This window comes from Eucyclogobius newberryi, unplaced genomic scaffold (genome assembly GCF_026437365.1).
Source record: "Eucyclogobius newberryi isolate DKJ021-1_F unplaced genomic scaffold, fEucNew1.0.hap1 SCAF_147, whole genome shotgun sequence".
Lineage (NCBI taxonomy): Eukaryota > Metazoa > Chordata > Actinopteri > Gobiiformes > Gobiidae > Eucyclogobius > Eucyclogobius newberryi.
In genome coordinates, this window is record NW_027315776.1 from 128,508 (window position 1) to 142,750 (window position 14,243).

The 14,243-nt window shown below is 40.2% G+C and overlaps 1 protein-coding gene across 1 annotated transcript; it reads left to right on the top strand.

Moving 5' to 3' along the window:
* The first annotated feature begins 609 nt into the window (after positions 1-609).
* mbtps2 (membrane-bound transcription factor peptidase, site 2) lies at positions 610-13,586 on the top strand. The gene is made up of 11 exons (XM_072445424.1): positions 610-919; positions 3,325-3,473; positions 4,201-4,339; positions 4,469-4,572; positions 4,959-5,086; positions 6,445-6,563; positions 7,261-7,441; positions 9,490-9,596; positions 10,656-10,854; positions 11,961-12,036; positions 13,328-13,586. Exons 1-11 carry the CDS (start codon positions 845-847, stop codon positions 13,548-13,550), a joined length of 1,500 nt encoding a protein of 499 aa, XP_072301525.1. The 5' UTR covers positions 610-844; the 3' UTR covers positions 13,551-13,586.
* The last annotated feature ends 657 nt before the right edge of the window (positions 13,587-14,243 follow it).

A 14,243-nucleotide genomic window follows, 5' to 3' on the forward strand; every position in this document is an offset into this window, starting at 1 on the left:
CAATTCTCTCATAAAGTAGTATTAGGACAGTTTGATGGAAGGCCATAACCAAAATAAATAAGTAAATAAAATGTGGCAATACATTCAGTACAATATTGGCACCATCACTAGCGTTAAGGTCTTTTTCATTGTTTTAATTCATTTAATTTTTTGTAAATTGAGTTTCATTTCATTGGCGTTACAACTACACACAAACACAAACCTATCTCTGGTTGTTGTTCAGTCTAGACATATAAACTACAAGTTAATAACATTTTGAACCATTCTTGTTGATTATATTTGATTTAGGATAATTTTATAGACCTATCTCTGGTTGTTGTTCAGTCTAGACATATAAACTACCATTTCATTCCATTTTGAACCATTTTTGTTGATTATATTTGACTTAAGGATAATTGTATTGACCTATCTCTGGTTGTTGTCCAGTCTAGACACATAAACCACAATTTAAATAAATTTTGAACCATTTTTGTTGATTATATTTTACACTTTTCTGCCCGATAGTTGTATTCGTTTTTACAGTTCTTAACCAGTCCAGCAGGTGGCGACACAGCCCCAAACCACTTTCACCGACGCCACACGAACAACACAACCCGGAAGTGTGCGGATGCTGCTGATGACTTGTCCATTCAGCGCATCCAAAACAACCGCACGCACACGCATTTCGGCCTGTCTTATCCCCGCACGCTTTAGACCACGGCTGGAGCTTGTGTACGCGGTGCTGAACATGCCTGCTCAGGTGTAGTTGCGCGAAGCTGCGTGGTGGAGGGTGATGGAGGAGGACCGGGGCGCTGCCTGATCCGTGTCCGCTTATAGCGCGCCGAAGCCCCGCTGTGGACGCACCATGATCCCCGTGTCGCTGCTCATCGGGGTGATGGGAGTCTGGTGCGCGGTGTACCTCGCCGACACGCTGCTGAGGGTAAATATGTTTCAGTTATTATCATTCATAACTGTTTGTTGAAATGTTGTGGCTACAAGCAAACTGCAAAGTCGTGTTGGTTTGGTCCTGATTTAAATAAAAGTCCAGGTGGAGGATCAGGGCTGCGACGAGTCATGGAAATCGGAGTAATCTGACTTGTCGACTAGAATAATCATTTTTATGTTAATCGAAATTGTTAATTGGACTAATCTCTCTTCTTCTTAAACTTTTTGACGTTTCCTGTACAAAGTTACTGCGGCCCAATATCTGATTTAAATGTATTTTACTGATTATGTAGCTCTCAAGAATCAGAATAGTGTTTATTGCCATTTGTCAATAAACAGGATCTACAGACATAGAAACTTGTCCTGGTGATTTGGTGCAACACAAACAACAAAACATTGAACAATTAATTCTGAACGGCGTACATAATACAATGTAAAGTTATGCAGTGCAATAGAAAGTGGCGGTGTGTACATAATAAAATTTAAGGTTAAGTAGTGTAATAGGAAGTGAACAAGGGGCTACTTAGGGTTAGGGATAATTAAGAATATGTGCTCTAGACTGTCTACTAACTAACTAGACTCTAAATGCAAAAAGACAGTTTATAGCGATGTATAATGTGTATCTTCTGAGGAAACGTGAACCAGATGCAGCTTAATATGACTCCTCTGGGCCTAAAAATGTCTTATGAACTTAATATTTGACCTAGATTTGATGAAAGGTGCACTCTGTGTGTCCAACACCTGCTTCTCTCTATAGAGGTGTTCATTGCTGCACCCGGAATATTTCACAGTATGGCATTTAAACATATTTGTCTGGCATTTATTCAGTCTAGTAACAACCAAACTGCCAATTTGCAATGGGACAATCTCATACAAAAAATACACACGTTTGTCACCAATGTCTGTATAATTTAACATGTGCTTAGTTTACATTGTATAAAGAAAAATCCAACGCCAGTGACTTTTTTTTTTCCTACTGAATCACCCACAAGCAGGTGACGGACCCTTTTTGCATCCCATTCGTTTACATTTTTGCAAACGGAAGCAAAAATGTGCAAAAAGCCCTGATGCGGTCGTGTTAGCAACAGTGTCCGAGTGCTCCACCAATCCCGCTCGGCGTAGCACCCTCTACTTAAGCCGTGGGGTCTTCTGTGAGGCTCTTATCCTCTTACTGCTGCGGCGGGATAGTGGCCGAATGTTGCTAAACTGAGGCGGAAATCCCGGTCGTTATTAATCCACTTCTTGTAACTAAAGCGTTCCTACACTAAATTGTTATTGTCCTCAACAGTTTGAAGCTTAACGTTGTGCGCCAATTCACTTTGTCAGAACGTGCAATCTGCTTCCCAGTGTTCAGTTCACATACAGCGTCGGTAGGCCTGTATTTACAAGATAATTACAGTATGTTATGGGCCGAAATCTGTGCCACCAGAAGCTGAAAATGAATATTGTATGATTGAAATCGAAAAGCCAAATTGTAAAGTGAATAGCAAATTATTAATACAAATGTTATGTTGAAAGAAGGAATTGAAATGGAATTAATTCAACTTGACATTTGGACCTCCAATGCTTTTATTCACTTCTACACTGCAGTTAGTTTCCTGCTCTACAATTTGAATTCTGCATTAATCATTGTCAGTTACTTGAAGCACATACAGTATATTGCCCCATATCGTGCTTTATTTTGAGCAGTGTTTTTCTGTTTTTCCAGATTTGAATGTGCTGCTTTGTCAAATAAATAGTTCGAAGGGTCAAAGAAGAGCAAAATAAACACTTACAATTTAATTAATTTTCCTTTGAATTGCGACACAAGAGGAAAAGAAAGTCAGTGGACGGTATTCATTTATTAACCAGAACCAGTCATATTTTTATCACTGTAATCGTTAACTGGACTATACATATTATTTATTTATTTTAAACATGTATATAGCTGCATGATTAGTCTTACATACAGATATTAAAGAAAATATAGTAAAATAAATAAGTCGAAAGGGAATAGGAAGAAGTCAAACTCAAAAACACACAAAAATACCTTTCTGTAACAAGGACACAGGCATTATTGAATCAAAATAAATATACTTTTACCTTTTACTTGTTCGATGATGTATTTAAAAGTCTCAAAGTACATTAGAAATAATCATTTGACTATAATAATCCAATAACCATCATTTTCCACAGACTCTTCCACCACTTTAATATTTTTTATTGAATACATTATTAAGTGAACTGTCATGTGTTGCTTCTATTTAACCTTGAAGTTGCCCTTTCTCTGAATTGCATAGTTTGTGATTAAAGTAAGTTTCTCGCTCAATCACCGCATCGCCTCCTTCAATGGGAAATCAACGTGCAGTGATTTTCTCCCTCTGTCTGCCATGTCAAATGTGCTTCTCGTGCCCCCCACAGTCGTCTCTGGCCCACCGCGTCGGTTATGAATCGTGGCTGGCGAGTCGAGGCCTGATGTTGTCGCCGTTTCACATCCGATGGCAAACTACGATGTTCAACCGACTGTTCGCCTACTGTGCCCGCATCCGGCCATGCGCTCTCTACCTCTGGTCAGGGCAAAACTATTGTAGTACTTACTGTGTATTTTATCCAACTTTTGCTGATTTATTTATTTAGTTTTGTCTTAGTTTTATTCCACAAAAATTGGCAGTGTCCAAAGGAGTACCCCAGGGATCCATCTTAGGCCCTATGTTATTCTCAATTTATATTTGAAAAATGTCATGTGTCATCTCTCAAAGGTCAATTATCATTTTTATCTCATTTGATCTTTATGAGTTCAAAGTTTTCTATAAAACATTGTAAATGGTAATAAAATAGATTTGATTAGATTTGATTAAAGATATTAGCTACATCACATTGAGGACAAAAACAGACATTTAATGACAGCAAACAAAACATTCTATATAAATACATATGCTGTCCATGTCTGTTTTATTGTAGATTATGTTGACATATGTAAGTAAAACATGTGGTTGGTAATGGAGTTGGAAAAAAAAGATATCTAAATTTAGTATTGAAACTTTTTATTTATTTTTTATTTATTTAGTATTGAAACTAGATGCAATTTGAGAATACAGGACAATACCGTTTTTAAAAATCTTGATCTGTATCTATAGCTGAGCTAGAATAAGACTGCACATAATAACATTTAGTATTGAACTATTTTGTATGCAAATTTTGTTTTTTTATTTATTATAGTCATTGTCATTTGTACAGCATCTAGCATTTTCCTTAGTGTCGTAGCTAAAGTATAGCTAATGTATGCAATGTTTTTAGGTTCAACAGTGGTCTGGTGTTCGGCGTGGTGTCGATGGTGGGCTCAGTGATTCTTCTGGTAAAGACACTGCAGCAGACTCTGGCCCAGATGACCACAGACAACCCTCGCATCGGGGGTCAGCAGACGCTACAGGTGGTGGTGAGTGAGCGCTTCTTTCATGTATTTATAATGAGGGACTGGGCTTAAACTGTGAAGCAGCTTTGTAAGTACTGTAACTGATGTGCCATTTCTGTGATCCGGAGCTCGTCTGAAGTATTTTGTGCTCAGGTCCCTGGAGTGAACCTTCCCACCAATCAGCTGGCCTACTTCTTCATCGCTCTGCTGCTCAGCGGCGTTATACACGAGCTCGGCCACGCGGTGGCAGCGCTGAGGTACGTTCTCGTTCATACTTTGGAAAAGGATGTGTTGCTATGACGACCAGCAAAAAGGGAAAACTGTACTGTTTGTTTTTTTATGTACTTTGTTTGTAGTAAAATATTATATTAAGTTTATTTGTAGTATGTCAGGTCCATTATTTTAAACTTATTTGAAATGTTTATTTTGTCTTTTTCGGTTCATACAAGTTCTCATTGGCAGAAACGTATGATATTTAAATGTTAGGGTTATTCTTCTTATTGGGTTGTATTTGAATTGAAACGTAGACCTTTTAGAAACCCGTCTTGAAGTCTGTTAAGACTTGATTGCGCGTTGGCCATGTGAGTGTTTAAATATTACCTGTCGCTTCATGTAAAATGACCCCGTCTCTTGCTTTCCTCAGGGAGCAGGTGCGAGTGAACGGCTTCGGCATGTTTGTATTCGTGGTGTACCCGGGGGCTTTTGTCGACCTCTTCACGACGCACCTGAATATCATATCGCCAACGCAGCAGCTACGAATCTTCTGCGCCGGTAAAAACAACAACAAAAAAATAGCTTTTCTGTCAAAAATCTGCTTAAAGAACCTGGAAACAAAGAAACCGTCTAATCTGCATTTCAAGATGTTTTATAATTTAATTTAATCAACTCGCCTTCATAGATTTTTATGGGACATTGTGACCGACTATTGTTTTATTCTGACACATATATTTACATATAAGAAGCATCTACAGACACAAAACCTTCTAATCTTGTACTTTTTTTTTTACGGATTTTATTAGATTATTTTTTAAGTTTTCAATTTGATTTGGTTTAATTGAATTACAAATAAGATGACGTGTCCATCTAATATGTAATTCAAATGAAGCAAGACATTTAAACCTGGCTCTTTACATTTGTTTTAGTTTTGTTTGTGAAAAATATGTAACATTTTGGCAGTTTTTACACATAAAATGCCTTAGATTTAAGATTGTTTTCCTATTTACCTGGAGCACTTCGTCTTAAAACTTCCCCGGCTGAATTAAGGTCAATAAAATACAATTAAAATCACATGTACACTTATATATTTTAAGTTCTCTCCATCTCAGTTAGGCAATACATTTAGCTAAATATAGACTCCTCACACTGTATTAAACACGCATCAAATCATTTCACCCAGCAATCATGAAAGTTGTGTATTAATTATTATTATTGGTTAAGCTGGCAGTTATTCAGTCACACATGGACGTGATGGGTGTCCCTCTCAGGCTGCCGTAGGAGAGATAATGCTGCCAAATGAATATTGAGCTCCTCCGAAAGTAGAGAATATGCTTTGTTGCTGACGATTAGTGAAGATAATTAGACATTTGTTGCACATAAAATGCGTCAATTACTGTATATCACATTCTGTAAACTAAAATAAACTGAAGGAGTACGTACTGAATACCACTCTCCTTAATGAAGTTGTTTTGTGAATCGCAAATGGCTTTACTAATTCAGAAAAGACACATTATACAGCAAATATATCCAGGGAAATCAGTTTATTAAATATCCTTTAGCTGGCATTAAAGACTATAACGATTTCATTTCTTCATTCATCCAGAAAGAACTTGAATGATGGTGTCTGCAAATGAGATCGACGCTCTGGCCACCGCTGCAGATAGTAGTTATTTATTGGTCAGAGAAGTGCAACAAATGAACGGTTAAGGAGTAGAAAGAAAAACACATAAGATTTATCTAATTAAAGTGAAAGTTTAGGAGAATAATGCGGCGGTTTAGTGAGATCCCTCTTGAGTCTTTTCGTTTCCTGTAAAATTGTCTGTAATGCCTTGAATTACTTGAAATCTGTGACTGTACTGCATGTATTTGGGAAGAAAAGGAGTGAAATAACAGCATTCCTTTTCCACTCGCAGGTGTCTGGCATAACTTCATGTTGTGTGTGGCAGCGTTGGCCTTCCTTTTCCTCTTGCCTGTGTTTCTTTTTCCCATCTACGCCACAGGAACTGGGGCTCTGGTCACCGATGTGGTGCAGGTCAGGCTGTTTCACTATATACAGTATTTATTTAGAGGGCACTTTTCAGATTTGAGCTGTGTGCTAAGAACAAATCCCCATGTGGGCTTTTCAATGAACACAGTATAATATTCTAAGGTGCAAAACATGACATGCCAAAGTAAAGGTACTCAAGAGCATGTTAAAAGGCCAATAACAAAACAAATCCTACTATATATCTGTTAGGAGCGGTCTTAACTACCTTATTTTACGCGCTTTAAGGCACACTTACTGTATTTTCTGGACTACATGCACCAAAAAATGCATAATAGAGAAGAAAAAAAGTATATAAGTCGCACTGGAGTATGAAATGCGGTTGCAAGTGTGAAAATTAAAAAAATAATATCACATATAAGTATAAGTATAAGTCGCACCCCGGCCAAAACTATGAAAAAAGGGTGCGACTTATAGTCCAGAAAATACGGTAAAAGCCTTTTAATTTTCTCAAAAAACTCCAGTGCGCCTTATATATGAATCAATTCTGGTTGTGCTTACTGACCTCAAAGCAATTTTGTGTGGTACACGTTTTGTTTTGCTTAATGCGCCTTATAGTGCGGTTCCCCTTATAGTGTGGGAAATACGGTAATTAAACTAATCATCTGGACAAATGACTCATGTGTTATAGTTGTTGATTGTAAGTGACATTCTAGTTCTGTAATTCCCTCCTCTCTCTCTCCAGGGCTCTGCTGCAGAAGGTCCCAGGGGCCTCTCCGTGGGGGACATCGTGACTGGCCTGGAGGACTGTCCCGTCAGAGGGGTGGAAGACTGGACCCAGTGTCTGTCTCATCTGTCCCACATGCCTCAGACCGGATACTGCGTCCCCACTGCCAGTCTGCAACCTAGCTGGGCCCATGGCAGACGTGAGTGAAACCTGCGCAGCGTCCCCTAATGGTGCTTGAACGAACTATTACTGTGTGTCTTTCCCAGTTCGTCCTCAGTGCACCAGTCGTTTGTCTTTTTGAAATGGAATGCAATTAGGCAAAAATATGGCATGTGGTTTCACAAACATTAATTCCCAGATAAATAAATGTTATTTTTACTTGAGTAAGAAGTTCATTTGTGATCCATACTTAAACTGAACATGCATTTAACGACCTTGCTGTGGATTTTAATATTGGCATCTGCAAAAATCAGCTACTGCAGCAAGTCTAACAATGGATGTCGGTATCTGTTAAAGGAAAATCCATAATGGACCATCCCTAATACCAAGATCTGACTAAATCAAACGCAATTTGGCATCTTTTTTGGTCGCCGCCATCATCGTCGACCTGCTGTTGTGTCCTTGGGCAAAAACCAACCCTGAAGGTTGACGTTTCCGTCAACCCCATGGCTGCTGTGGGAAGTGAAAAGATGCATATAATTTAACTCATAGCTTTATTTTGCCAGTCATTTAAAGCTTTTTAGTAACTTGGAGTAACCCCTTGCAGCGCCCTTGTGAAAATACATTTAACAGATGCAAAAGATTCTTATTTTTTGCCCATTAAAAAAAAAAAAAAATCATTATCATAATAAGACGATACAACCACGTACAAAACATTTCACATTGTCAAATATAAAATCGAGCCAGGGTTTCTCAGGAGAGTTGTCTTCGGGTCCATGTCGGCGAATGTTGCAAGGCTGGTTTTCCGCCTAGAAACAGCAGGGGGCGACGACACTTCAAATGCCCCGAATTATGTTTTTCCTGCAGTGAGCTGTTTGCTGTAGTTCCTTAGCAGTTAAATGTGATGATTGCATGAACATTTGGCTCATATTTAACAGTAAATATAAGTGCTTTTGCAGAAGTATCTGAACTTGTGTTGATCAACTTTTGACCCAAATTGTGGAATCACCTGTTCAAACTAGCCTTTCTTTGATACTGTTGTTTAGTGTCATGTTTGGTAACGTGCATTTGAGTGTTAAAAAAAGCTCCATATTTGATTATTATTTGTTTTTGTTGTCCCTGAAAGGCTCCCGTAGACGGGCCTTTTAACGACAAACACTTGCGGCTTTAATTGGCGTTCGGACTAGTTTTGACTCGAACATCCGCCCCGCTCGAAACCTCCCACCGTATCTCCGCGAGCTGTTATTGTTGCCGGGCTAATTAACTGTCCATAATCCATCGTGGAGGAACAAAAGAGACGACGCGGTCCAAACGCGAGCCAAACCGCGGCACAACTCCTCTCAGACCCGGGCTCCCTGCCACGTTCTGACTGGGATAATGGCGTCTCGTCTGCCCGTACGCTGATCAAGGGTTTGTTTTGTATAATTGGAGATTAGTTGCCATTATGCAAATTGCAACACGCTCTCTTTTGTACAATGTGACTGTTATACATTTGATTATAAGCTTCAGTGACGTGGTGAACGAAGTACTGGACTTGTAGACTGACTAAAGACAATTGGCGTACTTAAGCTACTTTACGTATTCCTGACCAGACTTGGTTAAGACGGATGTGTCAAATGCAAAAGACTTAACAAGTAGTGTTTATGATGTATTTTATGTAATTATACGTAGAAAAATTGGGTAATGTCACTATTGTTGTCTAGAAAATATGCAAAATTAGAATATCTATTACATTGTCTATAATTAAAACTATTAAAATGACTGCAAAACCAGCTGATTTAAAAATGTTCTTCCAAAAAAAGGTATGAAGTGATACAAATCTGCTTTTTTGTGGTTAAGTTTATGATCTGTTTGTGTTTTGTGTGATTTCGATGCTCACTCAAGACATTTGCAGACACGTTTTGGCACATTCATGTTGCAGTGTAAACGTATTGTCTGAATATTGTTATCAAGACGAAGCCGAACAAACATTGAGATATTAATTTTTATGTAAATTTCGCCCACATCAGCAGAGCAGCACAATCCTACACATTGTTGTTTGGATTGTTTTTAATTTATAATAACCCGAGCTTCTCTCTTGTCCTGCAGCGTACAAGCGCCTGGACGGGACGGTGGACTGCTGCAGTAACAACAGCCTGACTGACCTGTGCTTCTCCTACACCAAACCCCAGGGCAGAGGCATCCGGGACAAAGAGGTGAGACGCGCCCCACATAGACTAATCTAACCTAATCATTACAAAAACAACTACAATCCTGCAATTTTTTTTACTTCATATTCACCATTATGTCCCTGGAGTAATAGATATTTGATCAATTCTGGTATTTTCACTTCCTGGACAATAAAGGATTATCTTATCTTATCTTATCTTAACACTAAATTTGCATCCAGATAAGGACACATTTTGAAAGAAAATGTTTTGTGTGCTGTATATATTCAAGTGATACAGGATTTTTGTATTTGGCTGATTGATCGGTTGATGGTTTATTAGTTGACAAGATTATAAGTTTTAATGGGCAACAGTTGAAGGTAAAAGGCTTGGAATGCACGTAGCCTAAGATTTGGTTGTGAATCATGAGTTTAAAATAAATAAATGGTTGTGTTGTGTTTGTGGTTTTGTGAGTGCAGTTTGGGCCAGACACACAGTCAGATCTTAGATGAACTGAAACGTTTCTTTCTCCTTTAAGCTCTTTGTAAAATAGAGGCTTTTTTGCATGAAAAAAACGATTTGGCTCTGCACAAGTTCAGAGAGGCGTGGCCCGAGCAGCCAATCAGAGCAGCCAATCAGAGCAGCCAATCAGAGCAGCCAATCAGAGCAGCCAATCAGAGCAGCCAATCAGAGCAGCCAATCCAATCAGAGCAGCCAATCAGAACAGAATTCACAAACATAGGAGCTTGCTTTGGTGATTCAACATAAATAACAACATAAAAACAATGAACAATGATAAAACAACATAAATAAAATCAAAAAGGGCATGCATTAAAAAAAACTTAATTTTGCTTCTAAAATTTTCACGATTATTACTTTTTGGTTCTTGTGATTAAATTGTGACCTGAATATGACGATTATCGATAAACTCCATAATCTCGACATCCTTATCGACGAGTACGTAGCGTATCTGTGCTTAGTGTGAGACGACAAATAACCGTTGCAAAATGTCCTCACGTTTGTGCCAACCTTGTGCCACGCCTTCGTCCGAATCCTCCAGTCCAGGCCACGTCTTCACAGTATGACCTCGTATTCGTTGCTCCTCAGTTCGCCTGCATGCCGGTCCGTAAGATGGTGGGCGGGACCAGAGTGTGCCGCACGGACGAGGACTGCTCCGCCCCGTCGCAGCTCTCCAGCGTCTGCGTCACGCCGTCTCTGGAGAACCAGACGCGCTTCATCCGAGTCACGCACCCGCCGCACTCGCACATGCTGTTCGTGGGGTACCCGCCGCACCTCCACCACGCCGGTATGTACGCCACACCTACACCGCGCCAGTATGTACGCCACACCTCCACCACGCCGGTATGTACGCCACACCTACACCACGCCGGTATGTACGCCACACCTCCACCACGCCGGTATGTACGCCACACCTCCACCACGCCGGTATGTACGTCGCACCTCCACCACGCCGGTATGTACGCCACACCTCCACCACGCCGGTATGTACGTCGCACCTCCACCACGCCGGTATGTACGCCACACCTACACCGCGCCAGTATGTACGCCACACCTACACCACGCCGGTATGTACGCCACACCTACACCGCGCCAGTATGTACGCCACACCTACACCACGCCGGTATGTACGTCGCACCTCCACCACGCCGGTATGTACGTCGCACCTCCACCACGCCGGTATGTACGTCGCACCTCCACCACGCCGGTATGTACGCCACACCTACACCGCGCCAGTATGTACGCCACACCTCCACCACGCCGGTATGTACGTCGCACCTCCACCACGCCGGTATGTACGCCACACCTCCACCACGCCGGTATGTACGCCACACCTCCACCACGCCGGTATGTACGCCGCACCTCCACCACGCCGGTATGTACGTCGCACCTCCACCACGCCGGTATGTACGTCGCACCTCCACCACGCCGGTATGTACGTCGCACCTCCACCACGCCGGTATGTACGTCGCACCTCCACCACGCCGATATTTTCAATAGATGATACAATCCACAAAGTTGTGTTTGCATATTTGAGTTTGATTACAAAATACTAAATGTACCAAAAAACACTGAGCTAGAAGATTAAGATTATTTTGGCGCCACTTTCTAATTACTATGATTTTGTTTAGTTTTTTATGTTGACAGAGAAGACGTTGAACTTCAGGCCAGTTTTTGTTTCATGTGAATAGTCGCAGTAATTACAGAGAAACCATAAACCAGGACAGCAAATCTCCAATCTGACAATTAAACAGCAAATTCTACCCTAAAATAAGATCTGCTTCACTCAGACAAATAATAACATACATTTCTGAACTCGTCTGTGGAACAGTTTAATTACTATCTATTGTCTTTAAAGGTTTGTGATATATTTGGTGTTTTTTTTTCATGCAGTAAGCCTGACCAACTTTGTTCCCCGGTTCGGTTTTCTCCATCTGGACCTGCCTGTGTTCTTGGAGACTTTCTGCAAGTATCCTTTAAACTTGGACGCTAAAATAATCAATTTTGAATACATTACGGAGCTGATAGATAAAGACTGTAGAATAGATAAAGACTCCACCTTTTATATGATTTATTCTTCGGGTATTTTGTATAAATTATATAGATCTGTCTTGATTTATCAAGAGCCAAAAGCTTCCATATGTTCTGATAATCCACTGAGTAGTTCATTAAAAATATATTGCATTTATTTTTTAATGTGAGCATAACCATAATTGTAGGGCTGCAACTAAAGGTTACTTTGCTAATTTATTTACCCACTGACTATTCTTTTGATTAATTGATGAGTCGTTTTGGTTGCAAAAACCCTGTGAATACGAGATCTGTTCTAAATCTGACCTAGATACAGATAAAATGGAGCCGTTTGAACACGTCCTGATGGAGTATAATTATAGATAAATCACAAAATGTTCTCATTCCTTGTGTCATTCATTTTGACGTCCGTGAACAGTTGATTAAATTACCGTATTTTCCGGATTATAAATCGTACCGGCCAAAAAATGCATAATAGTGAAGAAAAAAAACAGTATAAGTCACATTTTTAGGGGAAATTTATTTGATAAAATCCAAAACAAAGAACAAACATTTCATCTTGAATTGCAATTTAAAATATAACAGATGAGAGAACATGGTGAATAGGTGTACGTGTGCTAACGCTAACACTTTCAGCTACATGAGGCACAGACAGAACTGTGGTAAGTGTCTGGTATGTTAACGTAACATATGAACAGTTATTCAGATAACTATAGCATAAAGAACATGCTAACAAGTTTACCAAAGCATCAGTTTTACCCCAAATCACTAAATCCATTGAATTCCTCTTCCTCTGTGTCACTCCAGAGGAAGAGGAAATGCAGATTCTTCTTCTGCGTCGCTTAGAGCCTAGAGCGCCCTCTTGTGGTCGTCAGAGTGAAAATAACGAATAATATCACATATAAGTCGCTCCGGAGTATAAGTCGCATCCCGGCCAAAACTATAAAGAAAGGCGTAAAATACGGTAATTGACAACTGTCTGGATTTGTTGTGCTTAATCAATGCACATGTTTCAGCTCTAGTTAATTTGAGTAGTAAAATTGTTTAAACCAGTGCGTTTTTGATCCACACTAGATTGTGTTAAGGTATTTTATAATCATCACTGCTTTATAACACATTTATTAACTAGAAAACAATTACATTTAGCCTCATAAGACAATAGTTTACCCTTGTTGGGTTTTCTTCTCTCAGTGTGGAGCGTGTTCTCTTTTAACCCGCCGCCCTCTCAGATACGTGGTGTCGCTGTCCGGGGCTTTGGCCGTGGTCAACTCTGTGCCGTGCTTCGCCCTGGACGGACAGTGGATGCTAAACGCCCTGCTGGAGGCCACGCTGGTTACCGTGGTGACCGATAGGCAGAAGCGCGAGCTGATCGGCTTCTTCCTGCTGCTGGCGGGGAGCGCGCTGCTGGCGGCTAACGTGGCCCTGGGTCTGTGGATGGTCACGGCGAGGTAAACGAACGGGAAACGCTGCGGACGCGTGGACCAATCGGCCGCAAGTGTGCTGAGATGAAAGAAAAGACACCGTCAAAAACCGGAAGTGCTGCCAAAATGTCTGGACGCTGTTGTGAGAAGAAGAACTCTACCTTTGAACACAAACGGGACAAACGGGGAAACGACGAGTTACTTCCACTCGCCGCGATCGAAAGCACATTTTCAGACGATAAATAACACTTTCTGTGAGTTAGTGTAACCTTTTACCAGTGGACTTTCTACTCTGAGTGGACACTTGTTTTAAGCAGACAACAGGGCCCTGTACTATGCACCCGGAGCACGAGACGGGCATTTAACTGGACCTTCAAAATAATAATTGTCTAATATAATTTTACAAAAGAAGTGCTTAATAAATATGTAAAATGGTACAATACACTTGTAAACTACTAGAGGTCAGAGCTCTAAACATTTATAATATCAGAGTTTTTTTTAAACTATAATAACATAAACTATTGAAAATTCTAGCAAAAATAAGCTGCCTGATTACCGTATTTTCCGGACTATAAGTCGCACCAGCCAAAAAGTGCGTAATGGAGAAGAAAAAAGTTGCACTGGAGTATGAAATGCGGTTGCAAGTGTGAAAATAACAGAAAATATCACATATAAGTCTCTCCGGAGTATAAGTATAAGTTGCAACCCTGTCAAAACTATGAAA